The sequence below is a fragment of the Gorilla gorilla genome, chromosome 8, assembly GCF_029281585.2.
Source record: "Gorilla gorilla gorilla isolate KB3781 chromosome 8, NHGRI_mGorGor1-v2.1_pri, whole genome shotgun sequence".
NCBI classification, from domain to species: Eukaryota; Metazoa; Chordata; class Mammalia; order Primates; family Hominidae; genus Gorilla; species Gorilla gorilla.
Window position 1 is genome coordinate 128,890,275 of NC_073232.2, and position 15,932 is coordinate 128,906,206.

Here is a 15,932-nt window from a genome sequence, read left to right on the forward strand (position 1 = left end):
AGTGAGTGCAACAGGTGCTGCTGTCTCTGAATTCCAGGCCTGGCTTGGGTTCCTGTATTGATTAGCTACTGCTGCATAACAAACGATCCCCAATTCAGTGGCTTAAAGCATTGAATTAAAGCATTTATCCATGCTCAAAAATCTGAGTTTGCTGGGTGGTTCTTCTGGTCTTGGCTGGATTTACTTATGCCTCTGTGGCTACAGTGGGTTGAGTAGGCAGTGCCACTAATCTTGGCTGGGTCCTTTACATACTTGGGGGACAGCTGGCTTTGAGTTGTTCAAAGATGTTGCTGTTACCACACTTAATGACCAAATCAAGTCATACCATGTCTAGCTCAGATTCAAGAGGTGGAGAAATAAACTCCACTTCTTGATGGAAGGAGCTGCAAGATCACATTGCAAAGGGTGTGTGTACAGGAGGAAGGGATGAAGAACTTTGACCACCTTCCCAATCCATCACCAATCAATTCTAGCCTGTTTCTCCATCCTGGGGATGCCTGGAAGTAGGGAGGAAACAGGTCAAGGGCCAAGAGGGTTTTCACATTTTCTCTTTTGACTCATTCTGTGCATCCCTCTTGTTCTACATGGTTGACATCCATTGAAGCTTGCTGATTACTAGCTCAACACAACTGAATATTCAACAACTCTGTACAGCCTGAATTCAAATCTTACCTCATCACTCGTTAGTCGTGTGACTTTTTAGGCAATTTACTTATCTCTCTGTGCCTCAGTTCCCACATTTATAAAGAGAGGCTTATGGGATTGTTTTAAAACTAATTAGGTAATACACGTAAGGCGCTTGGAATTCTGACTGTACTTGGTGAGCCTTCGTAACAGTTGGCAGCTATTCTTTATGATTCCAGGAGTCCTTTCCATTTTCTTAAGAGGAAGGCCCTTAGGCCTGCACCCTTGTGTTTTGGTTATTTAAGATTGAGAACTTTGACACTGAAGCATATTTAACTTGGCAAGGGGAGGCACTCATGGTGTTTGCCTTGTGAAGGCTTATCTGCCTTGCTGTGTGAACTGGCTGGGCTGTTCACAGATGCAGAGGTCTCTGGTTATATCATGATGGCCTTACAGGGGCCAAGAATTATCTGCAGGTGTGCAACCTTCAGAGGACCTGGGGAAACTCAACAGACATGACATGGGCCTCTGGGGGCTCCTGAACCCAACTATTGAGATTACAGTGGCATAATGCAATCATTGCTATTGTTTTAAAGTGTTGTCTTTTGGATTGGTTCATTGCATAGCAATATATAACTGGAATAGGCAGTTAATGGGAGGATTGTGGTCAGAAGCTACTGTGGGGGCTGTTGAATTTTTCTCCAAAGCTCAGATGCCCAGTATTCCTAGCCTTTGAAAGAGAGAGAGGAAAATTGAGAGAGAGAGAGAGAGTGAGAGAGAAGAAGAAGTTTTCTTAATCAGAGATTTCTCTTTACTTTCAACTATTTGCAGGTATTTTCATCTATTCTAAATGAGAAATACTATCCTCTATTATTAGGGTTTGCTGCTGTGTCCCTATTGAGACTTGTAAACTATTTGGTGATGAAATAGAAAATTGAAAAGTGAGGGCCCATTCAGCTCACAAGTACATGCATAGCTACATAGATACAAGGTTGGTGACTTCACTCCCTGCTTTAACCAAGCATTCTGTCATATTTCCAGACTTGTGGGAAGACTTGACAGCTATTATTAATCTTGTTTTGTGTATTTGGGCAGACTAAAGTATTAAGTGCGCATAGCATGGGCTATCATCACCTGCTGTTTTCATGAAGTAGTGTCAAAATGATAAGGCTGGAATATATATTTTTAGAAAGGCCTGGACACTCGATCCGGTGGGAGGGAACATCTGGAACATTAGACAGGGTAAGCCACCTTTGCAACTCCTTTCCCCCTGCTGTGACGTACAGGTGAGGTAAACAGTACTGAAGTCCAGGACGTCGGTGCTCACTGCTCTGGCAATGCCCGGTGAGACTGAATTATGTTTAAATTTATTGTAGATGCTGATCTTCTGGACAATAACACTTTTCCTGCTGGGAGCAGCCAAAGGTAAGAAACACCACTCCTGCCCCGTAGGAAGGGCTTAAACTTAAGCTCTCAGCCCTGGCCAGAGAAAGCTTTAACTGTGGCAGGGCTCCCAGCAGCTCCAGGGTACCAGAGAGAAGAGGTGGGCTGACACTCTCTGCCTGGGAGAGTAGGCTGGGCAGTTTAAGGGGGACCTGTTTCTGGGGATCCCCCCAGTGGCCTACCTTCATGCTCAGGGTGCCCAAGGCCAGACATTTCTAGGTAAAGCATGAAACATCTGCCTGAGTTAACATATTGACTTATCAATGCCCATGATCACATTGGTCAAATAAATGTATCAGAAGAGCTAGGAATGGGACTTAGAACTTTCCTGTTTTGATGGTAGTTCTAAACAAAGGCTCCAGTAGTGTCCCTGTGGGATTCAATGGGACTGATACCAGGCCAGTAATAGGTGGGCACTGGGGTCAAGAAGAGGGTGGGAGGGGTTGCAGTAGGTTCATCCATTGTCTTCAGACTGTCCCTGAATAGAAGAGTGACCAGGCCCAAACAGCAGTGACACGCCAGAGCACACCTTGAGAGCAAATCCTTGAGGAGATTCAACCTTTCTCTGTAGGAAAAGAGGTTTTGCTATGAGGACCTCGGGTGCTTTTCTGACACTGAGCCCTGGGGCGGGACAGCAATCAGGCCCCTGAAAATTCTCCCCTGGAGCCCTGAGAAGATCGGCACCCGCTTCCTGCTGTACACCAATGAAAACCCAAACAACTTTCAAGTGAGACCTCTGTCATTTAAATGTCACTGTAACTGGGCACAGGGCTATGCCCACCCTGCAGACCATGAATACCTTATCTCTGTGCCCTCTTCCTCCACCATGCCCCACCCCATCCCTCAAGCTGCCCCCAAGACCTAGCTAGACCTAGACAGAGCAGGTCTTTAGTAATGTTGGCTTGAATGAATGAATGGTTCACATTTGCCAGAACCTCTAGCTACTGTGTGATTCTGGTCTGGGGCAAACAGCTTACTGTCTAACAAAAACCACAGGGAAGGTAAAACCTCAAACCACAATCCAGGCCTAGTGGAAGCAGTGATTACTCACCTGGAGAGATGGGGCAAGAAAAGGGAGATCAGGGTGGGCTTCATGGAAGAAGTGGCTTTTTGCTAAGCTTTGAAAAGTAGAGGCATTGGCGCAGGCGGAGATGAGGAAGGAAAAAGGCCTGTGAGGCTGGGCTGCGAAAACATGCAGCACTTCTTCGTCTGTCACAGATTCTCCTCCTCTCTGATCCATCAACAATTGAGGCATCAAATTTTCAAACGGACAGAAAGACCCGGTTCATCATCCATGGCTTCATAGACAAAGGAGATGAGAGCTGGGTGACAGACATGTGCAAGGTAGGAGCCAGCTCTGATCCCTGTGGCCAGCTGAGGCCAACACTTCTGCTAACATCTCTGCATCACTTTACGCACTCAAGAAATCTTTACATATTAGGTAACTTTATGCAATTAAAATGCTTCTCTTCACAAACATTAAAATGCATTTCCATGTTTCTGCACTACATCTGCACCCTGAAGCAACCACATTTGCTGTTAGAAAAGTACTCCTACTACCTAATTTCTGGGTAAACCAAGGCCTGATGTTTTCTGCTTCCATTTGTAGTGAGGGTACTTTGTATCCTATAAGCGAGGGACTATAGGGGTTTCTTTGTTCAAATTTTTCCCACATCTCTGAGAGGCTGACATGTGTTGCTGTGACCATTTAATTGATCCCAGCACTTTGGGAGGCCAAGGTGGGTGGATCACCTGAGGTCAGGAGTTCGAGACCAGCCTGGCGAACATGGTGAAACCCTATCTCTACTAATGATACAAAAATCAGCCTGGTGTGGTGGCAGGCTCTTGTAGTCCCAGCTACTCAGGAGGCTGAGGCAGGAAAATTGCTTGAACCCAGGAGGCAAAGGTTGCAGTGAGCCAATATTGTGCCACTACACTCCAGCCTGGGCAACAGAGTGAGACTCCATCTCAAAAAAGAAAAAAAAGAAAAAAAAAGAAAACTAAGATTAAGTTACTACAATAACAGAATAGAAAGTGTCACCTACATGTAATATAGGTCAGAAGGAGAGCAACAGAAGAATACACACATGTGCACACACACACATACATACATGGACATGTGTGCAACTTGTGCATACACACACAAACACACACACACGTGCGTGCAATATACCACAATATACCATCATCCTTTCTATTTATGTGGAGACTGGTTCAATCGATTTTTCTGTCACCTAAGAATTTACCTACCCCAGGAGCCTGCCTTCCACACATACATTAATAACACCAACAAGTAATGTCAAAAGGAAAAATTACAAACCAAGAAAATTAAAGTCATTCTGCACTTGCCCTTGGTTTAACAGGCATTTCACTCTTGGCACCTTTCCTGTCCTATCATTAATAAGCATCTTATTGATACAGTTTATGCTCCAAATTCTCCAGGCTTGTGAAAGTTTCCTCAGGATAGCTTGAAAATGAAAGTCCTGGCCAGGCGCACAGTGGCTCATGCCTGTAATCCCAGCACTTTGAGAGGCCGAGGCGGGTGGATCACCTGAGGTCAGGAGTTCAAGACCAGCCTAGCCAACATGGTGAAACCCTGTCTCTACTAAAATTACAAAAATTAGCCAGGTGTGGTCGCAGGCGCCTGTAGTCCTAGCTACTCGGGAGGCTGAGGCAGAAGAATTGCTTAAATTCGGAGGCAGAGGTTGCAGTGAGCTGAGATCGCGCCACTGCACTCCAGCCTGGGCGACAGAATGAGACTGTCTCAAAAAAAAAAAAAAAAAAGAAAGAAAAAAAGAAAAGAAAAGTCCTGAGGAGAAAACTCCCACTATCTCTGTGCATGTGATCACACATGTTAGTATACTATATGTGGAATGATTCCAAGTGCATTTTAAATTTATAGTACCATTTTAAATTCAAGCTGGTAATATGTACTGCCTGGCAGAACTCCTAAAGATATATCAGCTCCTTTGATATCCAGGAAGACATTTTCCTTCCAGAATTCTTCAATCTCTTTTAAATCAGTACAGTTCTATTTTTCAAATATCTACATGTGTCTACTCCATGAAGTACTGTGTCATCGTGACTATAAAAATAGTGAAACTTCTCTCTCACTTTCCAGCTCAGTAAATGCCCAGCAGCCTGGGGCATCACCAAGAGCCAGAAAGGACCCCTTCACAGTCAAATCCGCAAGGTCATTTAGACACTGGCCACTGGAGATTGCACCTAAGACTTTTCCTTTTCAAAACAGGACTCTTTTCATGATGCAATTGTTTTTCCCTTACTAACCAACCTTACTGAATTTGGTTGAAGGAAACCAGAGAGTAGCCAGCTTCCAATTAATCTGCAAGCTGGAGGAGGAATCAGTTTGCCTTTCTCATAGCATTCACCCTGAAGGATAACGCCTAATTACCAACAGGATTCCCTAACAGAGTCTAGTTTATCTCATGCCCTAGCTAGGAGAGGAGAGAAGTGGCCATTTCTGAGCCCTGGCTGGATAAGGTTTCCTCTGCTCCCATTATCTCCCCAACCCCGCTATCTCCCCAACACCAGAAACTGTTCGAGGTGGAGGAGGTGAACTGCATCTGCGTGGACTGGAAGAAGGGCTCCCAAACCACCTACACACAGGCTGCCAACAACGTGCGAGTGGTGGGTGCCCAGGTGGCCCAGATGCTCGACATCCTCTTGGTGAGTCAGCTGGCTGGGCTATGTGAGGAGGGAAGCAGTGCCTGCTGGTCTCTGTTTGGTAGAGATGCAGCTGAGAGTTATAGATTAAAGAAGGACAAAGAATTGATATCCAGACCTTACTTCTAAAACTCTGAAATTTGCCTTCATAATGACACGCCAGTGAAGCAAAAATAAGAATCGCTAACACTTAGAAAGTGGTTTTTTAAAAATCATCTTCAATTTACAGATAAAGAAACTGAGGCCCAGAAAGTTTAACTAGTTTGCTCCCAAAGTCATAAAGCAAATGAATAGAAGAGCTGCCTTTTGATCCAGACCATCTAGCTTCAGAATTCACCCACAACACCAGGTGGGTTCTGTTTCAGGTGAAACACAGCATGGCCAGAGAGAGCCACAGAGAGCCAACGGACAGTACGTGCAATTGGCATGTGCCAGCTCTACTGGCCTGGTGGTGTGGGTGCTATTGATGTTGGGGAATTCCTTCTGCCACAATCATTTCACTTATTTCTTCCTATACTGTTTCTTTATAGCTAACTCCTTCAGTCTTTAATTCTTTAAGTTGCTAATCCTTTGTGACTATTTTCTATACCAGGTAATGACTACAGCCATTTCTGTCTTATAGTTAAAGGGTCTACAAAAGAATCAACTTCTGCACTCCTGCAGAAATCAAAACCCATGGTATTTGTGCAAGAAGTATGATAGACCAATAAATGAAGTGCCTTTGGGTGAATGTCTCTGAGATCAACATGTGCAAATACCTCATAGCTCTATTTGATTTGCTTGTTCACCAGTATTTTTGGAGCAGAATGTCAGGAGTATGTGAGGAAGTAAAGAAGACACATGAGGTCCCAGACCATCAAGGAGCTTGCAGTGAAGACTTGCAATGCCAGTAGAGTGTGATCTATTAGTGGGTTCTGACGGGGAGAGTAGGAGCTTTACAGGAACACATAGAAGGCAGCTAATCCACACTGATGGGGTGGGGAAAGGGATTAAGGAGGTCTCCCAAGGAAGAGACGTCTAAATTGACAGCTGAAGGCTAGTCTGTTGATGTTAGCTGGCAAGTACTTGGGGGATAGACAACAACAAGAAGAGAAGAACAAACCAGGCCCAGAGGTGAGAGGCTATGATGTATTCGAGGGTCTGAAAGTTCAACAAAGGGTTTGGCTGAAGAGTCTAGAAAAATAGATGATGAATTAGGAAAGCTCTGAGGCCTTCAGAATGAGTTTGGGCTTGATCCTGAAGGCAATGAGAGGCATGGAAGGTTTTCAGCAGAGGAGTAATATCCATTAGGCTGGCATTTTAGAAAAACCACAGCAAAAAGTGTCCTGAAAATACAATCTTCCCTCTCCAGACAGAGTATAGCTACCCGCCTTCCAAAGTTCACCTCATTGGCCACAGCCTGGGAGCCCACGTGGCTGGAGAGGCAGGAAGCAAGACTCCAGGCCTGAGCAGGATTACAGGTAAGGCCCCAGAGGCAGGGCCCCAGTTTTGTCCCCAGAAACCCCAGAATGAGGTCTCAAGAATGCAGCCCAGTTCAGAGCTCCCCTGAAGGAGACTGCCCCCCTTGGCTGTGATAGAGCTGCTTGGAGCCTGCACAGAACATTTTAGGGAGCCCCCAAGAAGCTCATGCGCCACCTTCACGGCAAGGGAAGGGTGATTTTGTTCCTCTTTGCTTCTTCCACCTCTGTCCTAGCCCCTCCTTTCTAAGTCCTGGTTTTCTGGTGGTGTTCATCTCTCAACAGGACTGGGCACCCAGGAAAATGCAGAGTGAGACTAGTATGAACATGAGCAAAACATAATCAAGGAGGGTCTATATTGCCAATTCTTTCTCCCTTCTCTTTGAAATCAAGGGCAGAATAGAACCTAAAAATTGTTTCCCACTGCTTCTACTAGTAGAAGAAATCCAGTCGCCATTATGGCTCAAAGCATTCTTTTAACCCAATCAAAGCATTTGAATTATAACAGCAACAAGATATATCTACATAATATGATGGTGATAATAATAATAATAATGCTATTATAATTATTATGATAAGCATAGATTAAGTGCCTGCTTATCCCAAATACTGCACAAAATGCTTTATATTTTCTTATATAATTCTCAGAACTGAAGAAAAAGGCTCAGGGATGCAAATAACTTGCCCAGAGCCACACAACTCTTCAGTGGGAGAACTGAGATCCAGACCTGGTTTTGCCGATGTTTGGCTCAAGCAACTCTTTATAAGAAATCTCTCTTTTATTTTCAGCTGGCAACTACATTCACGTTCCTACTTTATCAGCTGCTGTAACGAAGCCTTCAAAAACTATTAACAAATCCAAGATCCCTACTAAGAAGGAAATTTGTCAAAAACAATAATTATTAATATCTTACTTATACACCCATGACTATACACCAGGCATTGTGCTAAGTGCTACCTATTAACTCATTTAATCTACAACAACCATATCAAATAGATGCCATTATCACCCCATTTTGTAAAATGAAGAACCTGAAGTACAAAAAGGTAGAGTGACATGCTCAAGGTCATGCATCTTGCCCCAAAAGCAGCTGAGTAGGAATTTGGAGCCAGGCAACCTAGACCCAGAACCTGTGTTCTTAACTATGATACCACATTGCTTCACCCCTTTCTTTCTACAAGCTTGGGGAGAGAAAGGATGTTGAAGAAGAAAGATACACAAGTAAATGGGAGATTCTGGTGTGGAAAAAATCCTTGCTTAAACAAAATCTAAATTTCTTTGCTCATTTGTCCTCCTCCATCTATGCCACTGGGAACCCTTTTGCAATGAGCCACATTCAGACTCTATGTCCTCATATTTAGCACCCAAGGCCATGGCACTGCATCACTCCGGTGCATGGTACCCCTTGAGTTGGGCAGTGCATAGCCCGGGCAGCTGTACACCTTGGTGCTGCTGACATCTACAGTCAGGTCTATTGTTCTGCAGTGCTGATCATCTCTTTTAGGGTTGGATCCTGTAGAAGCAAGTTTCGAGAGTACTCCTGAAGAGGTGCGACTTGATCCCTCTGATGCTGACTTTGTTGATGCGATTCACATGGATGCAGCTCCCCTGATCCCATTCTTGGGTGAGACCTATGATGCTCCAGCTGTGAGCATGCACAACTGTGTTTTAACCATGAAAGTCCTGCATGACAAAAAGCTCATTGTTTTTCTAAACATTTCAGGTTTTGGAATGAACCAACAGATGGGTCATCTTGACTTCTTCCCCAATGGAGGACAGAGCATGCCGGGATGCAAGAAGAATGCCCTGTCTCAGATCGTGGATCTAGATGGCATCTGGGCGGGTAAAGTCATGGTGGGGTGAGGGGAGCAGGGCAGGTGGTTTCCTGGAGTGACCAGTACCTTTCTGCAGCAAATCTTGAGAATAAAAATGAAACTGTCTTTAAAAATATACAATTCCCTCTTCTGGGGATTATTTCAGAAAAAATGTAGCTACATTGTATTTGTTATATCTCAGCTTTACTGCTTTTGTGCTTCCTTAAAACATTGCTGTGGATGTCCTGGCATGTACAAGCAACAAAGAATTATAAAACTGTCACTTAAAGCTGTGACTCCAGCAATCAGTTGGTAGTTACCTAATACAGAAAGGAAATACCATAAGAGCAAACATCCTAACTGTAACTAAGAGACTTTTGCTACAAATTCTCTCTTGGGAGTCAGTGATAAAGTTCAAAATGATGTAATCAGCTCCCTTTCAGTAGCTAGAATGAGAATATTCCCAGTGGTTTCCACAGCAAGCCTATTTGCACAATGAGAGCCATCGCTCACCCATGTTGAGTAGGAATGAGGAGCAATCACAGTTAAGGAAGGTGGGATGGGAGACTGCTATTGGATGTGGTTATTCTTTATTGTTGATCTAGCACACTTGGGAAGAAAGGGCATCCTGCAGACACAGCTCTGACTCTGTACCTAATGAGGCCAAAAGGACAATGGACAGGTGAAGTTTTCATCCAGGCTTGTCATGTGGCACCACACAGAGAAAACCCTTAGTAGTCTGACCAAATGTAATGAGTAAAGATTTTTATTGAATTTCATCAAAATGGCTTGGCATATATGGATGCCATCAAAGCAAATATTAAGAATGAGGACAGGCCAGGTGTGGTGGCTCATGCCTATAATCCCAGCACTTTGGGAGGCCAAGGCGGGCAGGTCACTTGAGGTCAGGAGTTTGAGACCAGCTTGGCCAACATGGTAAAACCTCGTCTCTACTAAAAATCCAAAAATTAGCCAGGCGTGGTGGTGTGTGGCTGCAATTCCAGCTACTCGAGAGGCTGAGTCAGGAGAATCGCTTGAACCCAGGAGGCAAAGGTTGCAGTGAGCCGAGACCATGCCATTGCACCACAGCCTGGGCAACAAGAGCGAAACTCCATCTCGAAAATAAAATAAAATAAAATAAAATAAAATAAAATAAAATAAAATAAAAAATAAAGAATGAGGACATATGCAGTTTGTCTTTCACAGCCTCATGAGGGTTTGCGTGCATAGGGCAGTCAAAACTCTTCATCAGTAATGGCCCAGCAAGCTCAGGCCAGGTCTAGAAGGTATAATGTAACATTTGTCACTTGGCAGGAGTTGCAGGGAGCCCAGAAAGGTTGCAAGTAAAATCAAGACACTATGAGAGTGAAGCTCATACAAAACCACCTAAAGTTATCCAGCCCTTGTTTTTATTTGTATAACTGCCGCATGGAAATGTCCTTGCATTGGCTTGGTCATGTCACATCTGGTCATGTCTTTGAGGACCTCCAGCATGGTGCCTGGGACATGAGATGGCACTAAGGTTAGAGGGATGGGCTGAAGACGAGATGGGCATGGGTTTAATTACCAGCTTTCCCACCTATTAGCTAAACTGTAAATCTGAGGCTATACTCTGTAGTCCTTTCTGTAACATAGGAATGAGATGATAATGCATAAATAGGGATGATATGGTACCCACCTCCTAGGAAGACTGAGGATTACATGGACAAGGCAGGTAAAGTGATCAGAATGTTGCCTTGTACACAGAAATCACCCTCTATATGTTATTTGTCATTATTGTGGCTGAATTTTGGATTTATCTTAAGTTTCTGAAAATACGGTCCTACTTTGGAACCATCCCATTTGGAGAGAGAGGCAGAGAAGCTGTTACAGCCCCCCAACCACCTGTTCAGGCCTCCTTATTTGTTTTCCCAGGAACCCGGGACTTTGTGGCTTGCAATCACCTAAGAAGCTACAAGTATTACTTGGAAAGCATCCTCAACCCCGATGGGTTTGCTGCATATCCCTGCACCTCCTACAAGTCCTTTGAGTCTGTAAGCTATTGTCCTGCCTCGAGCAACAGGCATCACCCCTCTGTGGGACTGCTGTCCTGCTGTGTTTGGGATTTGCAATGCCTTCTCACTACACATTTTGCATTGACCCTCAGAGTTCATGGTCCTGTGGAGTGGAAGAGAAAAAAAAGTAAACAACTTTTGGCAGCAGGTGGCTAAAATTTTAGATGACATGAGTTATGTGGCAGAGGAAAACTGGGAAATCAGAGAGAAAGAGCAGTCAATTCAATGATATAGAGACTTCCTGCAGGAGGCAACCTCTGAATCTAGCTTAAAAATGATACAGTTTAGAAAACACAGGAATGCACATTTCTGGCAAGGGCAGAGTGAGAGTAGAAGAATGTATAGAGAATAATTCACACCAGAGAGAAAGCAAGGTGGATGCTGGAGTCCTATATGCCAGGCTGGCAACAAAGGGAGAGATGAAGAATGACAGGCTAGAGCCTGCCTATTCTGGCTCACGAGAGCCAGCATGAGTATCCCTTCCCAACTCCACATTCAGAGACATCATGTTGGTAGCCTGAAACTGGCCACAGTCAGAGTATTTACACCACTGAAAATGGTAAGCACTGCAATCCAGGGTTTTTGTCCCAGAGCTTTTGCTGCTTATCATTCACCAGCTCCACTCAACAGAAGGTATAATTGATCTAACCTGGGTCCTGGGCATCAGTATTTTTTAAAGCTCCTCAAATAATTCTAATGTGTTGTGCCTAAAAGTTGGGAACCCTGATCCAGATGAAGGTAATTTAGAGATCATCTGCTCCAACCCCTTTGTTGTCACAAAGGAGAACGCTTAGGCTGTAGGAAAATTGAGTGTCTGCCCTCTCAGATGTATCCATCATACAAACACAAATTCTCCTTACAGTCCCATCTATCTCTTCTCATTAGGACAAGTGCTTCCCGTGTCCAGATCAAGGATGCCCACAGATGGGTCACTATGCTGATAAATTTGCTGGTAGGACAAGTGAAGAGCAGCAGAAATTCTTCTTGAACACAGGAGAGGCTAGCAATTTCACTTGTAAGTTGCACTTTGACTACCTGCCCATGTAAAGAAAGTATATAGTTTCTGTTACAAATGAGGGGCTTGCTTTCAGCCTGAAATATTTGTGGGTACATTTTAATTATCTTAGAAATGGACACATTCACCCAAACTATTGCAGTTACAAGTAAACTGAGGATTTAGAAAGAGTGTGCATTGCTTCCGTTCTATTTCTGTGGCATGAAATGAGAGCAAGCAACTAGTATAATTAATGGGATGAGGCCAGTTTGCACATCCTTGTGACCAGCTACCCTGAATTGTTATCACTCCACAGTTCATTGTTTCTTTCCTTTTTAAGGTCGCATCAGACACACCTGTTCTCTTCATTCAGCAAAGATGTAATTGGTACCAGCTCTTTGCTGGGCTATGTCCCTTAAGAAGCCCAGCTCCATTGTCTGCTTTCCCCTCTGTGCATCCCTGATGCCCAGGGGCTGCCTCGCTGGTGGAGTGCAGGCGGGAATCAGGGGGAAGGATGATTTCTCTCCAAAACCTGCTGAATGGACTAAGACACAGGGTAGAGACTGGGCATGTTTGGGCCACTTTGTACCAACCTGCCCCATGAGAGTTCCATAGGAGGTGACCCAGTAAAGACAGAGGTTACATATGCATATAAATGTATAACACATCTTACATAGTTTTTAAAGTCAGATTTACTGAGGTATAATTTATATTTGGCAAAATGCACGCTGTTTAGCATACACTTGTATGAGTTTGGACAAATGAATAGTTGTGTAACCACCTCCAAATCAAGATACAGAACACTTCTATCACCATATATATCACTCTGTAATTTTTTTTTTTTTTTTTGAGATGGAGTCTCGCTCTGTCGCCCAGGCTGGAGTGCAGTGGCGCGATTCTCGGTTCCCTCCAAGCTCTGCCTCCCGGGTTCACGCCATTCTCCTGCCTCAGCCTCCCGAGTAGCTGGGACTACAGGCGCCCGCCACCACTCCCGGCTAAGTTTTTTTGTATTTTTAGTACAGACGGGGTTTCACCACGTTAGCCAGGATGGTCTCGATCTCCTGACTTTGTGATCCGCCTGCCTCGGCCTCCCAAAGTGCTGGGATTACAGGCGTGAGCCACCGCGCCCGGCCACCGACTTCTGTTTCTAACCTGCATGGCCACGTCAAGCTATCATTGAACTTAAGACTTGAATGCGAGTGGGCTTCGATTATCCCTCCAAAGCAGGGTCGTGGCGAGGATCAAAGGAGCGACCTTAGGAGGGGCCTTACAGGACAGGGTGCAAGGCGAGTGCTCGGTAAACCGCGGTGATGACGAGGGTGATAAAGACGGCGGCGGCCAGGGACACCCACCCCTTGGGTGGTGGCACCAAGTGGGAGACAGCCAAACCCTCTGGTTCTCTGTCAGTTTCAGCAGCATCCGCAGTGAGCCCACACCCCAGGCAAAGAGCTCAATCAATGGAACATAGATTCGCCAAACATTTATCAAATACCAGCTCTGTACCCACCCCTGTGCCAGGCATTGGCAGGAGAGGAAATCAGAAGACATGCTGCCCTCAGGCAGTGCTTGGTGTTAGGGAGGCTGCCCCTGAAAAAGCACTGTGATGCTGCCTGCTAGGTACAAAAAGCAAGGTAGGTCCCAGGCCAGGGAATTTTGGAAGAGGGAAGGAGCAAGACAAGAAGGCTCCACAGAGAGGGTGGTTACAGGACCAGGCTTGAAGGAAGATGTCCTACCAAGACTGCAGCCTGGGAAGCCAGCTAGGAGGAGGTGACATCTGCCAATACCCAGAAGTGATAAGGACCATCTGAGAGTAGTGATTGGAACCAAGGTATAAGGGAGGGGGTGTGGCTGGTTGGCCATGGGTCAGAGCCCTGCTCCCTGGTCAAGGACAGTCTGTCTCACCATGCTTCCCAGACTGACAGCTATGGGTGTGATGACTTGGGAAAAACAATTTTAAAATAGGAAGGAAACTGAGAAGAGAGAAACTGGAGAGAGGAAGCCAGCTGGGGAAGCTCCCCAGGGCTGTTGGCCACATCCATAAGCACTCGGCCGAAGCACTGCTCTGAACCTTGGAGTGACCTGTGGTGACCTGGGTCCCAGTTGCAGAGGCAGAGATGGTTGCATCTCCAGGGGCAGGGGAGGCAGCAGATGGAGACCCGAGCTGGAACGGGGCCAGGCCCCTACTCACTCCTCCCACATTCCCTTCCTGGAACCTATGTCCTTTTATCAGTTATGCAGCTGGAAAAATCCCCAGGAAGGTAAAGAACAGCAGGTTCCAAGATCACCAGTGTGAACTTTGACTACTGATCAGTGTGGGTATCTATGGTCCACTTTCTGATGCCACTGGGGAGTCCAAGCTCAGCCCCACAGATCCGCAGCCCTTACACCCTGACTTGAGGAGATGTGGAGTCCAGGACTCTCTGGGGTAGGCCTGCCCTGTCTTTATGGTCCTGACCAAATCTGATCAGGTTTCTAGATTTAAGGGGTTGTATGAGGCCAGCTTGATTGGACTTTTCTATTTGTTTTTTAAGTAACAAAAGCGGCACATTGTTCAGAATGCACATGGATAGAGTCTTTGGGGCAATGAAAATATGCCATATTAACATCGACTTTATTAACATAAAGCTCAGATGGACATCCAGTCTTGTTGGAAGCAATGAAAAAGGACACTGAGCTAGCATTTAGGATTCTAGTCAAGCCAGGTGACCCTGGACAAGGGGTTTCCACCTCTCTGGACCATAGCTTTCTCATGGGTAAAATGAATGCAACATTTGAGCCCTGTCTTTCTCATGTTGTCTTAAGGGTCTAACTTACAGGGATGTCCAACCGTTTGGCTTCCCTGGGCCACATTGGAAGGACTGTCTTGGGCCACACATAAAATACACTAACGACAGCTGATGAGCTAAAAATAAATAAATAAATAAAAATAAAAGTTTAAAAACTTGCAAAAAATCTCATAATGTTTTAAGAAAGTTTACGAATTTGTGTTGGGCTGCATTCAAAGCCAATATGGGCTGCATGCAGCCCGTGGGCCGTGGGTTGTACAAGCTTGGATTCTAACAGAATCAGCATCACCATGGGAACGTAAGGCTCTAGCCTTAAGTCAGTGTGCTATAAGGCGAGCAAGGCCATCTAAGGAGTGTGGTCACAGTCTGGCTGCACACCCCAAAGTTACCCGAAGGCTGTAGGCATGCAGAGCTTTGGGGTCCCTGCTAGGTAGCAATGCTTGTTAAGGTTGGCTCCAAGCCCCCCAATCCACACCCTGCATACAACTCCAAGGTGCACGAAGCCAAAACACAATCAAGACATGCCACTTGTTCTCCATCCTGGCTGCAAACCAGAGTCACCTGGGAGTTAAAAAAAAAAAAGAAAAGAAAGGAACAGAGAAATCCCAGACCCCACCCCAACCAATTAAAGGGTAATCATAAGCCACAGGCCCCTTTAAAAAGCCCACAGGTGATTCCCATGTGCAGCTAGGTGAGAGTCCGCCCTGATATAGGAGTATTTAACTCCCAGGGCTCCTGGGCAGACTCTCTCTGAGAAATTGCTATGTGTTTCCATTTTGATGATAATCTATTTTTACCAGTTATAAAAATAAATCTTCCTTTTTGTTGTGATAATTTGTAGCAGAACTTTTGTTTCCTGAGCTGAGGCTTAATAGAATGAAGTCAATAGGAATATTCCAGGGGGTCGTGAAAGTTTTTTTTTTTTTTTTTTTTGAGATGGAGTCTTGCTCTGTCACCCACGCTGGAGTGCAGCAGCGCAATCTCGGCTCACTGCAAGCTCTGCCTCCTGGGTTCATACCATTCTCCTGCCTCAGCCTCCTGAGTAGCTGGGACTACAGGCACCCGCCACCACGCC

At 45.3% G+C, this 15,932-nt stretch overlaps 1 protein-coding gene across 1 annotated transcript; it reads left to right on the plus strand.

Moving 5' to 3' along the window:
- The first annotated feature begins 2,000 nt into the window (after window positions 1–2,000).
- On the plus strand, window positions 2,001–13,539 carry LOC101127304 (inactive pancreatic lipase-related protein 1). Its single transcript, XM_063709695.1, has 10 exons — window positions 2,001–2,072; window positions 2,645–2,794; window positions 3,286–3,411; window positions 5,620–5,754; window positions 7,103–7,211; window positions 8,714–8,833; window positions 8,933–9,052; window positions 10,938–11,056; window positions 11,963–12,092; window positions 13,259–13,539. The coding sequence occupies exons 1-10, from the start codon at window positions 2,001–2,003 to the stop codon at window positions 13,537–13,539; spliced, it is 1,362 nt and encodes a 453-aa protein (XP_063565765.1).
- The last annotated feature ends 2,393 nt before the right edge of the window (window positions 13,540–15,932 follow it).